The sequence below is a fragment of the Loxodonta africana genome, chromosome 9 (genome assembly GCF_030014295.1).
Source record: "Loxodonta africana isolate mLoxAfr1 chromosome 9, mLoxAfr1.hap2, whole genome shotgun sequence".
Lineage (NCBI taxonomy): Eukaryota > Metazoa > Chordata > Mammalia > Proboscidea > Elephantidae > Loxodonta > Loxodonta africana.
In genome coordinates this window covers 10,118,370-10,133,613 of record NC_087350.1, presented here as the reverse complement: position 1 = coordinate 10,133,613, position 15,244 = coordinate 10,118,370, and the positions used below count along the sequence as shown (strand labels likewise).

The 15,244-nt window shown below is 40.3% G+C and overlaps 1 protein-coding gene across 2 annotated transcripts in view; it reads right to left on the bottom strand.

Moving 5' to 3' along the window:
• Positions 1-15,244, bottom strand: part of LOC100664503 (contactin-associated protein-like 3) — a 361,706-nt gene that overhangs the window by 197,081 nt on the left and 149,381 nt on the right. For both annotated transcript variants that reach the window (XM_064291046.1, XM_064291044.1), the window contains one exon: positions 9,994-10,141. In XM_064291046.1, the coding sequence (XP_064147116.1) occupies positions 9,994-10,141 (148 nt within the window). The remainder of the gene's footprint in view (positions 1-9,993; positions 10,142-15,244) is intronic.

Genomic DNA, 15,244 nt, shown 5'->3' with positions numbered 1-15,244 from the left:
GCACATGAAGAATCGGGAAAGTACAACCCAAAATGAGGAAAAAAGTCAATCAAACTTTACACAGAACTGACCAGATGTTATAATTAGCAGAGAAGGACATTTAAATGGTTATTAGTAACTGTAATACACATATTTAATAAGTTAAGTAGATGCATAAAAGATAAAAAAGATACTAAAAAAAAAACCCAAAACAAAGTTCTACTGGAGAAAAACACAATGTATGAGATGAAAAATACACTGGATGGTATTAATGACAGATTAGACATTGAAGAAGAAAAGATTGGAGAACTTGAAGATATCAAACCTGTTGCCATCAGCTTGATTCTGACTCATAGCGACCCTATAGGACAGAGTAGAACTGCCCCATAAGAGTTTCCAAGGAGCACCTGGTGGATTTGAACTGCCCACCTCTTGGTTAGCAACTGTAGTACTTAACCACTATGCCACCACGGTTTCCTTTGAAGACACAGTAATAGAAATAAAAAAGAAAGAAAAAGTAATTTTAAAAAATGAACAGAGCATCAGCAAGGTGTGTGCAAAGTCAAAATCAAGAACCCTAATATAAGCAATACCTAATATATGGTAACTGAGGACTCCTAAGGGGGAGGGGGTGGGGCTATAAAAAATATTTGAAGAAACAATAACAGAAAAATGTCCAAATTTGATGAAAACCCACAAATCCAAAAAGCTCAATCAATCTCAAGCACAAGAAACAGAAGAATAAAAGCAAAGTGCTTCAGAAGCAAATTGCTCAAAATCTTAAAAGCAGTTAGAGAAAGGCCGACATATTATATTCAAATGAACATAGATACGGATGACTGCAGATTTCTCACTTGAAATGATGAAGTAAGAAGACAGTGCAGCAACGTCTTTAAACCATGGAAAGAAACAAATCTGTCAATGCAGTACTCTATCCTGAGTAAAAATAACTTTCAAAAATGAAAGCAAAATATGGGTTTTTTCAGGCATACAATTGCTGGAAGAATGCCTCACCAACAGAGGCACAGTACAAGAAATGTCAGAGGAAGTCTTTGAGGAGAAGGAAGATGATACCAGATGGAAATATGAATCTATACGAAGAAGTAAAAATTACCAGAAATGTTAATTACATGGGTAAATACATAAATCTGTTTAAATCTAAATCTCTTTGAAAGATAATTAAAATGGTGGGACTTCTGGAATGGCTGAGTGAGAAGCCTGGCAAATTCTCTCCTCAAAAAGCAATGATAAAACTGGAAAAACTTGTCAAAAATAAATTGAAGGACTCTGGAACTTGACCAAAAGCATACAACGAATGGAGAAGCATTCGTTTATGAAAATCCACTGAACCTCAGTTCAAATAGGGGGAGTCCATGGTGTCTTATTCTGAGGCTGCTCCCAGTTCCATGGCTCTTGTTTGCCCCCAGGTCCTTGGCATGGAAGTTGTACCAGGTCTGGGGGGCAGGGCATGGGGAATTCTACCCTACAAAACTCTGTCAACAATAGCAATCTCAGTGACAAACAGTCAGGGAAGGCTGGTATCACAGCTAGCCTGAGGCCTCAATACTGATTGCAGCCAACAAGTGACGGACAAACTAGCCTGAAATTTAATAAGGAACCAAGTTTGTACGGGGCAGGGGCGGGGGGCGGGGAGCAAAGAATGTGTCTCTGAAAAAGTGAGCTTTAAGCAGAGACCTGAATGATGGATGTAGATAGCCAGGGTTAAAAATGAGGAAGAAACATTTCAAGCAGAGTAAATGACACGTGCAAAAGCTTTGAGCAAGGAGAGGGCTTGATACAAGGAATCAAAAAAGAAAAAAAAAAAAAGAGGTATGATGGGGAGGGAAGCAAGATGCAGTTGTTGGTGGCAGGAGGTGAACTGGAGGATCCTTCAGGGACAAGGTCATTAGGGATCTGGTAAGCCTTACTGAGAAATTTCAATGTGATTTAAGAGCAACAGAAAGCTACTAGAGGTTGTAAATAGGCAAATGATTGCATTAGATTTGCACCATTCAAAGGTAACTTAGCAAAAATGGAAAGAATATAATGACTAGAGACTGGGAGACCTAAAATAAGACAGCAATTGCAGGAATTCAGGGGAGTTCAGATTTGCATTATGTTGATGAGTTGAGCTAAAGAGAACTGAGGAGATTTAAAGTATAATTTAAAGGCAGAGTATACACTTTGGTGATTCATTGCATGGATAAGGGAATGGGGCCAAGAGTGACTCCCATGTTCCCGATATCAGGACCTGGAGAATGGCAGAACCATTAACCGAGCGAGACAAGGAATAACGGAGGAAGAATAAGTTCAGGGGTGGAGGTGAGCCAGGTCAAGAAAACAATTTGGGTCTTATTATGTTTTATGGACTTGTGGGACAGCAATGTTACACATGAAAAAGCACCTCTTTTTCTTCTTCTTCTTCTTATTGTGCTTTTAAGTGAAAGTTTACAAATCAAGTCAGGCTCTCATACAAAAATTTATATACACCTTGCTACGTACTCCTAGGTGCTCTCCCACTAATGAGACAACACACTCCTTCTCTTTACCCTGTATTTCCCGTGTCCATTCAACCAGCTTCTGTCCCCCTCTGCCTTCTCATCTCCCCTCCAGACAGGAGCTCCCACATATTCTCATGTGTCTACTTGAGCCAAGAAGCTCACTCCTCACCACTATCATTTTCTATTTTATACTCCAGTCCAAACCCTGTCTGAAAAGTTGGCTTTGGGAATGGTTCCAGTCTTGGGCTAACAGAAGGTCTGGGGACCATGACCTCTGGAATCCTTCTAGTCTCAGTCAGACCATTAAGTCTAGTCTTTTTACGAGAATTTGAGGTCTGCATCCCACTGCTCACTTGCTCCATCAGACCTTCTCTGTTGTGTTCCCTGTCAGGGCAGTCATTGGTTGTAGCCAGGTACCATCTAGTTCTTCTGGTCTCAGGCTGATGTAGTCTCTGGTTTATGTGGCCCTTTCTGTCTCTTGGGCTCATAATTACCTTGTGTCTTTGGTGTTCTTTGTTCTCCTTTGCTCCAGGTAGGTTGAGACCAATTGATGTATCTTAGATGGCGGCTTGCTAGTGTTTAAGACCCCAGACACCACACACCAAAGTGTGATGCAGAGTGTTTTCTTAATAGATTTTATTATGCCAATTGACCTAGCTGTCCCCTGAAACCATGGTCTCCAGACCCCTACCCCTGCTAGGCTGGCCTTCGAAGCATTTGGTTTATTCAGGAAACTTCTTTGCTTTTGGTTTAGTCCAGCTGTGCTGACCTCTCCTGTATTGCATGTTGTCTTTTCCTTCACCAAAAATAGTTCTTGTCTACTATTTAAGTAGTTAATACCCCTCTCCCTCCCACCCTCCCCACTCTCCTAGCCATCAAAGAATATTTTCTCCTCTCTTTAAACTATTTCTCGAGTTCTTATAATAGTAGTCTCATACAATATTTGTCCTTTTGCAACTGACTAATTTCACTCGGCATAATGCCTTCCAGATTCCTGCATGTTGTGAAATGCTTCACAGATTCATCACTGTTCTTTATTGATGCATAGTATTCCATTGTGTGAATATACCATAATTTATCCATTCATCCGTTGATGGGCACCTTGGTTGCTTCCATCTTTTTGCTATTGTAAACAGTGCTGCAGCGTATGTGGGTGTGCATATATCTGTTCGTGTAAGGGCTCTTGATTCTCTAGGATATATTGCAAGGAGTGGGATTGCTGGATCATAGTTCTATTTCTAGTAAAGCACCTCTTTTTGTCTTAATGATTGATCCTATTATCCAACTCTGTGGTATTTCAGACATCACAGGTCATTTCAGGTTTCAATTTCTAGTAATAAATTGTTATATTTAAAAATTGTATTTTAAATGCATAAAAGCCATTATATATGTTTAATTTAATTTAGAATTACAGCAATTCAACTTGTTTTGGTGCACTATACAACCCAAAAAAAAAAATTACTATACAGTTGATTCCAACTGATAGTGACCCTATAGGATAGGGTGGAACTGCCCCATAGGGTTTCCAAGGAGCGGCTGGTGGATTTGAAATGCCGGTCTTTTGGTTAGCAGCCAAGCTTTTAACCACTGCGTCACCAGGGCTTTGACTGATATTACTTTCAACATTTATTTTCAGCAAAATCTTTACTTGTACTATTTTAGATGCTATTATTTGCTAATAAGTTTAATTTGGGAGGTGATTAAAAATAAATCAGTGAGCAATTGTGTAATAATTTTGATAGAAATTGCATAAATTAAAATAATGTAGACTAAGGTCTATTATAGATAAAAATATGAGAGGCTATACTTTTTCATATGACTTTAGGGTAACATTATTTTAATTTTAATATTTTTCTGATGAGCATCAAATGGAAACCTTAAGGCTATATGGTTAAAGTTTCGGGAAATTTATCCTTTTTATTCTTACCCAAAAACCGAACCAAATCTGTTGCCATCAAGTCGATTCTGACTCAAAATCTATCTTCTATTTATACTTTGACATAAACTGAGAATCAGAAACCCATCCCAAAATTTAGCCAGTCTACAAAGAATATGTGTTTTCCCTACCTATACTGGCTCCTGGTGGCATAGTGGTTACAGCACTCACAGCTGCTAACCAAAGGGTCAGTGGCTCTAACCTACCACCGCTCCACTGGAGAAAGATGTGGCAGTCTGCTTCTATAAGGATTTACGGCCTTGGAAATGCTATGGGGCAGTTTTACTCTGTCCTAACGTTATAGGGTCACTATGAGTTGGAATCAACTTGACAGCAATGGGTTTGGTTTTTTTGATTTGGTACTGGCTCCTCATTTTCTAATGGGTTAGGAATTATGCTTTATTCATGTTAACTCACCATGGGGCTTTGCACACAGTAAAAGACTGAAATGTGTATTGAACTGAACTAGTGAAGTAGAGAAAATACATTTTCTCTAGTGTTTTAAATATTAAAGTAGAGTGAATGCATTTTTCTAGTTTGTTTTAGTATAGCTGTATAAGATGTGATTAATCTCTAGTTTTTAAAAAATGGCGCGGGTTCTGTTCAAGATATAGCTGAACAGCCTGTTCCACTCTTAAACATAACAAACACCCTAAAACCTTACAACATGCTTTCTCCTATTCACAATGGGTGATTGAGAGCTTGACATAACTAATGCCATAATGATGCTCTAAGTAATCTCTAAACAATTTTTTATGACACCAGCTGCACCGGTCTCTTCCAAAGGGGTGTGGAGCTCTCTCAGCTCCTGTGGCCTCGGTCTCTCTTCTCTATTTTGTTCTCTTGGGAAATGGCCTTCAGCCTACAAAACAGCAGAAAGGCTCCTGATGTTTTTAATCTACAACTTTCTTTCTTGCTGCCCATCTCAGCCAGAGTGGACTTGGCAGAACAGTTCTACTAGCTGAGAGATTCTTATGTGAGTTTTTCAGCCTGTTGCAAACATACTGATTAGAGTCCAGATGTCTGACATGCATATCTTTAGTTTAATAAAGAGTTTCTTGTAGTTGTTTTATGATGTATAATACCATCTGTAGACTATGTGCTCAAAACATTAGGTAACCCTGACCTTGCCCCTAATAAACTCTCCTGCTAGCTCTTTAGAATTAGACAGAATTTGGGAGAAATTTAACCCCCTCTGTCTCTTGAATACCGGTATTCAATAAAGCCCTCTTACTGCTTACCTCCTCCTGCCTCAGTACTGGCTTTGTGGCAGGCGGCTTGAATCCACAATTTGCGGTAACACTAGCACTATTTCTAATCTAGTTTAACTGTTTTCTAAAAGATAACAGATCATTACCCTCTTATATGGCTAAAGACAATTATTAACATTCTCTCAGGTTTTTGTTTTTTTTTTTTTTCCTTCAGCAGGACAACTTCTACTCTTTGGTCCAGTTTCTTACATTCCTCTGAGTGTAAAATCTAAACTGAAATCTTCTAAGACCAGTACTAAATGGCCAGAGGTTTGGTATGTAGCCTCCTCTCTTAATAGTCTTCTCAAACATTTCAAAATGTGCTTTCTTTGTTTTACAGAATGTAAAAAGTAGGTTTATAGATATTGGCACATGCTGAGCCTGTTAAATAAAACCTATATTTTTTCACTGCAATAGTCAATATTAAAAAAAAAAAAAAAAAATGGACACAATAGTTTTAAACACCAATGACTTGTTCTAGTCCATTCTCCTCTTCTCTCCCTCCTCCTCTTGTTCCCACTGCATGACCTGAAACAGGGCTGGATAGACCATATTGCTGATTGGCAAACCCCATGCAGGCCTCAACATTCTTGTTCTTATTTATTCCACATCCTTAATAATTCCTTCCTTCCTCCCTTCCTCCCTTCCTCCGTTCCTTTTTTCCTTCCTTCCTTCCTCATTCCCTCCCTTCCTCCCTCCCCCCTTCCCTCGTTATTGTTGTCAACTGCCTCTAAGTCAGCTCTGAATCATGGTGACCCCATGCACAATGAAAGCAAATCCTGCTCAGTCCTGCTTATCCCATGATTGGTTTAGAATTGGACCTTGTGATCCACAGGGTTTTTATAGGATGATTTGCATAAGTAGTTCACCAAGTCTTTCTCCCTAGGCCATCTTAGGCTGGAAGCTTGTTCAGCATCATAGCAATACACAAGCCTCCACTGACAGAGAGGTGGCGGCTGCGCATGAGGCGCGTTGGCTGGGATCTCTCCCAAGTCTCCCGAATGGAGGGCAAGAATTCTATCACAGAACCATCACTGCCCCTTGCCTTAGGCATAGAATCAATAAACACAAAATTACAACAGTAGGGCTAGTACAATGCAGTATGCGGAAGGGAATAGTGCAGGTGGCTATGGGATCACTTGAGAATGACAACTAACATGAACACAGGATGTCTTGTCAGGAAAGAAGGGACAGAAGAGACCCAAAAGATGAACAACGATCTAGTTAAAGAAATGAAGGGTGGATGCAGGAAAAGCATCTGGGTCCCTGGGGCTTCAGAGGACTGAGCCCGATCAAGGCTATCAATTTATAATTGAGCCGGCACTATTTCAATGTTGTTGAAAACTCATGAAAATGGATGAGAACCGAAAGAGAGAGTTCTTCAGAGTGAAACACGAGGCCTAGAACAAATGTTAGGGGATATCAACACTGAATGGATGGGATGCCAGACAGTGGTGAGGGAAGACAGGAAAATACAGCAGTACCTAAGAGGCATCATGGCAGATCCCTGGCCTTGCTGTTCAGGTGAGCAAAGACTCTGACAGAAGTCCCTTACCCCCAGTCTAGAAACGGGAAAAGGGCCTTCAGAGTTGAGAAAATGTATATGCCAAGCCAAGAAACCATGAAAGTGCATGAGTTTTAAAGGAATAATGAATATATCATTATAATGAAGTGTAAAATAATGAAACCAAAAAGAAAGATTGCATCTAAGAGACATTTTATGCCGAGGTAAACAACCTGGACATTATTCTCAATGTAAGCTGGGTAGTGAAAACACAAACAAAAAACAGATAATAACTATCACTTTCAGTAACAAACCGTATCATATTAAATTACCATCAACAATAAAATGCAAAGTGCTATGCTTAAAAGGTTATTCTTATTAATAATAAAAATAAAGACAACAAAGAACCACTACTATTAAAAGAGGTATTCTGCACCAAGATGAAAAGGTGCTCAGCGTCATTAGCCATCAGAGAGATGCAAATCAAAACCACAATGAGATAGCATTTCACTCCCACTTGGATGGCCAAGAATAAAAAAAAGTAAAGAAAATAAATGTTAGCAAGGATGTGGGGAAATTGGAACCCTTAGCCATTGCTGGTGGGAATGCAAAATGGTACAGCTTTTGTGGAAAACAATGTGGTGGTTCTTCAAAAAACTAAACACAGAACTACCACATGATCCAGCAATTCCACTCCCAGGTATATGCCCAGAAGACTTGAAAGCAGAGACTCAAATAGAGATTTGTACACCAACGTTCACTGCAGCACTATTCACAACAGCCAAAGGGTGGAAACGACCTAAATGTCCATCAACAGATGAGTGGATAAACAAAATGTGGCACATTCGTACAATGGAATACTACTCAGCCAATAGGAGAAATGAAGCCTTGATACATGCACAGTATGGATGGAGCTGGAAGACATTATCCTGAGTGAAATAAGGATAACATCAGTCACAAAAGGACAAATGCTGTATGACCCTAGTTCATTGCACAGTGCCTGGGATCTTAAAAGTCTGCAAGCAGCCATCCAAGGCACAACAATTGGTCTGTATTTGCCTGGAGCAACAGAGGAAGGAGTGTCAGGAATAGAAGGAGGATATGGAACATGTCGCTAATTGCCTCTGTGAACAACTGCCTCTTTTGCAATGAGACCAGAAGAACTGGATGGTGCCTGGTTACCATTAATGAACATTTTGATCATAGACTCTATAGGAGAATCCAGATCAAAAGAGGGAAAATTCAGAACAGAATTTTAAATTCTCCTGGACTCTAAACTTTCTGGATCCATGGAGGCTGGCTGAAATCCTGAAACTACTGCCCTGAGATAATCTTTAAACCTTAAACCAAAAATATCCCCAACAGTCTTCTTAAAACCAAACAATAGCTTAGCTTAACTAGTAAAAAATGTCTGCCTTGAGCATTATGATCTTTTTAGAACTATTTATATGGGATCAAATTGACAAGAGTAACTTGAAAGGTTAGAAAGAAACCTTAGGGGCAGTGAGTTTATGTTAATGAGGGAGGAGCAACTCAGAAAAGGAAGATTATAATGGTTGGACAACTTAAGAATGTAATCAATGCTCAATTCGTGTATGTTTTGCCATGTATACACTTAACAACAATAACAAAATAAATACAAACTTTTTTTTAATCATAAAAAAGAAGTACAGTGAGTTAGTTTTCATGCAGTGGTGATACAGTATCTGTCTGTATATTTATGTCTATTATGTCCAGACACGTTATCAGGAGGGACCAGTCCCTGGAGAAAGACATCATGCTTGGTAAAGTGGAGGGTCAGCAAAAGAGAGGAAGACCCTCAATGAGATGGACTGACACAATGGCTGCAACAATGGGCTCAAGCATAACAACAATTGTGAGGATGGGGCAGGACAGACAGTGCTTCCTTCTGTTGTACAAGCCTCGCTATGAGTCAGAACTGACTCACTGGCACCTAACATGAATCACAACATTGTGCCTGGCAGCTCATGTTTGCTGCACTTACAGTTCGAACAGATCCCATGACAGTTGCACGGCCAACTAGTCTTTCTGGGGATCAGGCAGCAGCTTTGATCTCCCTGGTACTGAACCCTAACCCAGGAAGCAGCAGTAATATCTCCTTGTGAAGGAACATCAAGCTAATGGCAAATCCCCATCAAAGAGCATGTTCTGCTTTCAAGTCAGTAAACGTGAAGTTGTTTCCAGAGTAATGAGAGAAGGAGAAGCTAATTTCATAGCATCAAAGAGAAACTAAATATCAGCATCTTAGCCATTGCAGCAGTGAGTACATTTATAGGTCCAAGAGACAAAGGGGTAGAAGGAAATGGCCAGGGTCAGGAAGAAAAGATGGTCGATAATAAAGCAATATATTCTGTGTTTAATAGTCCATGGAAATACGACCACTGGAAGGCAGAGGCAGGATTAGGAAATGGAGTGAAAGTGGAACATGTCTATGTCATTAGAAAGAAGCCATGAAGCCAAGGATGAAAGTCATCATTTAATCTGGGTTGGGGTTGCATGGGCAAGCCTCTTCAGAAACCCTTCACTGTCTGTACAGTTACCAAAGTTGAAATGATATAATTGGCATTCAACAACACAATGTACCCCACAGAGCCCACGCCCTCCCCATTCCTGCTCTACCAGAACCCCTGAGCTACTGCTTCCATGGTCTGTGTAAGCCGTTTTCCCCCAGAAGCCCCTTCCTAGTTCCTGTCTGACCAAACATGCCCATCACTTACTGCTGCAAAAGTCCTCATCCAACCACAGCTGACTGATGGCTCTACTACCCTTGCTTAATTTTATGACTTATCATAAAACACTTACTATATGCACATCCGTACACTTCAATCCTCATCCCAATCCTGCCCTTAGGGTTCCAGGCCACAGGAAGAAAGCGCAGGAACCTGGCTTCCACGGGAGGATGGAGTCTGTAGTGCACCACACTGTCGGCATTTGTGTTTCCTGGAAAACCCTGGGAGAAACGGAGAGAAGGGATCAGGGTATCTGCAGAATATTATCTCTCACGTCAATAAGCAAGGCCTGGTTCACTTCGTTAATATGCAATATGCCTTCTTTAAAGAAATACTGTCAATACTTAACAGAGATGTAACAATCTCTCCTCAGTTCAGGGGTTAGTTACAACTGTCTAAATTGTCCTTATTTACAGTGTAGTTTAAATTTCACTGGCATCATTAAACTAGCTATAAAAGGCTTGCTTTTAGAACTTTGCTCATCCCCTAAAACACTTTTCCTAATCTCAGCATAGTCAAGACACTCACACGGAACCACACTCTTAAAAGCAACTGAACACAATGATAACTTGCAAAAGATCTGCAATGAGAACACTAGACCTTTGATTTGAAAGCTAGAAGGGACCTAGAAAATCTCCTAGTTCAAAAACCTTAATGTATAAATGCAAAACTAAAGTTAGGGCAGGTAAAAACATTCTCTGGAAGTTGGAAACTCGTCCAGGACTGGATCCCAGGGCTCTGCGTTTCAATCTCAATGTATGTTCCATGTTATCAGGCAGCTCCACATCACCAACATTCACCGGAGTGTGGGAAAGTACAACCTGCCACAAGACAGACAGCCGTGCCTTCGCAGTCATAGCACCTGGCTTTACGCTAGGAGGGGTCAGCATGACAGCAGAGCAAGTTGTTATAAATAATGTTTGACTCCTTTTTCATTTCTTTTTTTTTTTTAATGTTAATCTCAGCCTCTGGGGGAACCAAAAAAAAGGGAAGAGTTGATGCTACTATATATACACATTTATCATAGACACCTTACTACTGATTTCCACCACCCTTCTGTCAGTTTGTCATAAAGCAGTGGCTTGAGTGTTACTCTGATTCTGGAAGCTATGCCCTTGATATTCCAAATATCAGCAGGCAACCCATGATGGACAAGTTTCAGTGGAGCTTCTAGACAGACTAGGAAGAAAGGACCAGAGATCTACTTCTGAAAATTAGCCAGTGAAAACCTTATGGATCACAACGGAACACTGTCTGACTTGCTTGCTTTGGACACGTCGACAGGAAGGTGCAACCATTGCAGGAGGCCATCATGTTTCATAAAATTTGGTGTCGTTGTCAGGTACTGTCAAGTCAATTATGACTCTTGGCAACCTCATGCGTGCAGAGTAGAACTGTTCCATATGGTTCTCAAGGCTGTGACCTTGCAGAAGCAGATTGCCAGGCCCGTCTTCCAAGGCATCTGGGTGGGTTTGAAGCTCCAATCTTTTGTAGTAGTTGAGCACCTAGCCATTTCCACCACCCAGAGACTCCTACGGCTGCCTAACATCCCACTGTATGTATATACCACACTTTGTTTATCCCTTCATCTGTTGATGGACATTTTGGGCTATTGTGAACAGTGCTGCAGGGAACGTTGGTGTACAGGCTTCTGTTTGAGTTACTGCCTTCACTTCTTCTGTGTATATACCTGGGATTTGGATTGCTGGATCATATGATAATTTTAGGTTCAACTTTTTGAGGAAACACAAAAGTGTTTTCCACAGTGGCTGCACCATTTTACATTGCCATCAACAGTGGAAAAGGGTTCCGGTTTTACCACAACCTTGCCAACACTTGTTTTCTTTCTTTCTTTCTTTCTTTGGATCGTTGCCATTCTAATGGGGGTGAGGTGATATCTCCTTGTAGTTTTGATATGCATCTCCTTAATTGCTACTGATGTTGAGCATCTTTTCATGTGCTTATTGGCCATTTGAATATCCTCTTTGGTGAACTGTCTGCTTAAGTACTTTACCCATTTTTTTATTGGGTTGTTTGTCTTTTTGTTAAGTGTGTCACTCTCAAGTCAAATAATGAATATGTGTTCTCTTGATTTGTTCCTTTCTCAGGAATTGAGCTGGCTTGAGCTTCAGAGGGACTTAGTATGTTCTGTCCATCTCAGCACAGGCCCCATCGAGAAATTTATGGTATTAAATCTGATCATCTTATTTTAATAATAAACTCTGAGATCTAAGGAAAGTTCCAAGATGAACAAGATTGAGGAAAAGGAAGATAAATCAGAAAAGAAGAAAGAAAGAAAGTCCATAGAGCCTGTACAGAAAAGCAGTAACATGGCAGGCTAAGATGGCCATTCTTAGAAAGGCCTCCTGGCAAGGTTGGCCCTTGGCTGGTGTCTATGAACTTGAATTTCAGTAGCATTCTCACCATTCCCAGAACTGAGAGGAATAGTTCACTGTACCTAAACCGTACAAATAATGTGGTTTATGCTAAACACCTGCTTCCTTCTGGGAGTTTGGAACTTTGATATGTGCTGGACACTGAGTCTCTAAGGAGCTCCCTGGTAGACAAAGTTTCACACATTATTACAACTCACTGCTCGAAGACTTAGGCATGCTTGTGTGACTCTGCGGCCTCCACAAAGACGTTGCCCACTCTGCAACATTTCCCCCCCTCGCAGTCTGCCAAGCCACAGCTTCTAACTGCTGTTTGGCCAGATCATGCTATGGCCCTAACTGCAGTTTGAATTTGGTGCCAGAACCCACATGTGTGCAAGCCAGGATTTTGGCACATTCACAGGACCTGAAGAGCTGTGTCCTCAATCTGTCCTCAGATGTGAGCATCACCGACATGATTCAGTATCTGGACCTCCAAATGTGGACATGGGAGGGGTAAGGCTGGAAAGTTCTGGGCACCAAACCCAACCCCGAGATGCCACTGGAAATAAAAAGCTCCCCAGCCCCCTCAGATGAGGAGCGGGTGGTCTTTCGGCTGCTGGGGCCCACGTTGCTCCTTGTCTGGGCAAACAATAAATTTCCACTTTCTGTTTCCCTTGCAACTGGTGGTGTGGCATCCATCTTATTTCGATCAGCTAAGAGGACAGGACAAGAACCCTCGTTCGGTTACAACTCCATTGGGAGAGGATGCTAAAGTTTGTGCCTGGTTTCCTCAGGACTTCACACCACCTACCTTTTCACTTTACTAATTGTACTTTTTACCCTTTTGCTGTAATAAATCATAGCCATGAGCCCTCCTAGCAAATCATGGAACCTGGGGTTAGTCATAGAGATTCCCATCACGGGGACCAACCAAGTAAAACCACCAGAGGTGAAGAATCAGGAACTAAATCCAGCCTAGAGAGGTTGTCTATAGGACATTTGTTACTTCTGTGAGAATCACACTGAACTCTATCCTAAGTTGCATCACCTGAAACAAAGGGGCCTTCCCTACTTACAGATCTTTTCTTGCACATTTACATTTTTAAGTACCAATTACATGACACAGAACACACAACAGAAATATGCATATAACTTCAGAGAATTTTATTTGTAAAAGGGCAACTCTATAAGGATCTCTCAAGACTTTGCTCACTTGGCTAGTTCATTGCTTTTGGGAATGAGATTACTATTGAGCTTACAATGAAATATACAAATGAATAAATGTGTTAACATCTTTTTTAACTGTTAGGTTTTAGTAGACAAGTGTAGCCTATGTCTGGTAGGACTAACACTTAGATAATACCAAAGCATAAGAAAGGAAAAAACTAGTAAACATTAAAATCTCACACTGTTAGGCATCTTGAACAAAATCTCTACTTCCCAGTAAATCATTCTGGACTCAGCCTAAACCAGAGTACCTGAAATGACCCAAAGATAACATCTGGTGACAATTTAGTAATTTCTGGGGGAAGTGCATTGCCACTGACCAATTAAACTCTACACCAAGGATAATTCTTCTTCAAACCTAATTTTGACAGCTCCTGTAAAGATATTTTTCTTTCTTTCCAGAGGATAATTGACTGTTTTAATTGGGAGAAACAATAGACAATCTAGCAGTCAGAAAAACTAAACCCATTTCCATCAAGTCAATTCTGACTCATAGCGACCCTGTAAGACACAGTAGAACTGGTCCATAGGGTTTTCAAGGAGCAGCTGGTGGATTCAAACTGCCAACCTTTTGGTTAGCAGCTGATGCCTTAACCACTGTGCCACCAGGGCTCCAATCTAGCAGTAGTGGGATGAAAATTTTTCCGTTAAAATTTTTCTTTTCAAATTGAAATTTTATATTTGTCTTACACTGCTTATTAAAAATATATATAAGCATTTAATATCACAGAATTTTTCTATTATTTGTACAAAAAACACTTGTGATTTTTGAGTGGTAGCAGCAATTCTGCATTCAGAGAAAGGGTTTTCTTAAATAGGATTTACCCAAATATGCTTTAAAATATGCCAAGATCGAATAACTGTTTTTCAACTAATTGTGTACCTAAAGCTGTTTTGGCAGTTTTAGTATAGATAATTTTTCTTGGCATTTTAAACTTGAGTAAGCAATACTATTAAGCCAAAATGATTAGGGCTACATGATTCCCATTGTTATTCAAAATTAACTCTTATATAAGAAAAATTAAATTTCAAATAAGGTAAAATAAACACATATTTGAAAAGTAAGTTGAAATAAATATTAAAAATAAGTTGAAGAATTTATTTTAAATAAAATAACTATCCTCTCTCACATGTAACTGTCATTTCAATTGGAAAGCTAAAAAGGCTGTGTACAGGCCAGAGCAGAAGTTGTTGTTGTTAGGTGCTGTCTAGTCATTTTCAACTCGTAGCAACTCCACACGACAGGGGAGAATTGCTCCAGAAGGTTTTCTAAGCTCTAATCTTTACAGGAGCAGATTACCAGGTCTTTCTCCCACAGAGCTGTTGGGTGGGTTTGAACTGCCAACCTTTCAGTTAGCAGTGGAGCACTTAACTGTTGCACTACCAGGACTTCTTAAAGCAGAAGTACTGGGAGACAATTATCTATGGGTTTCTCACGTTCTCATGAGCAGAAGCACTGACTGCCCTTTGTTCCACACGAGCTTTTCAAGGATGTTTATAAAGCAAGTAGCCTTGTAAGATCGTGTCTCTCTACAGAGCAAAGGGCAGGGATGGTTACTGCCCAAAAACTTGGGCTCCCTAAACTCAGAGTTCTTCTCTTATAATAGAACCCACTACATGTGCAAGCACTATCTGGAACCATCCATATCACCCTGTGTGACTTAGGGGCAAGGTAACTAAGGCAAATATGTTGTAACTCCTGCTGCTGGTTAGTCCATGAGC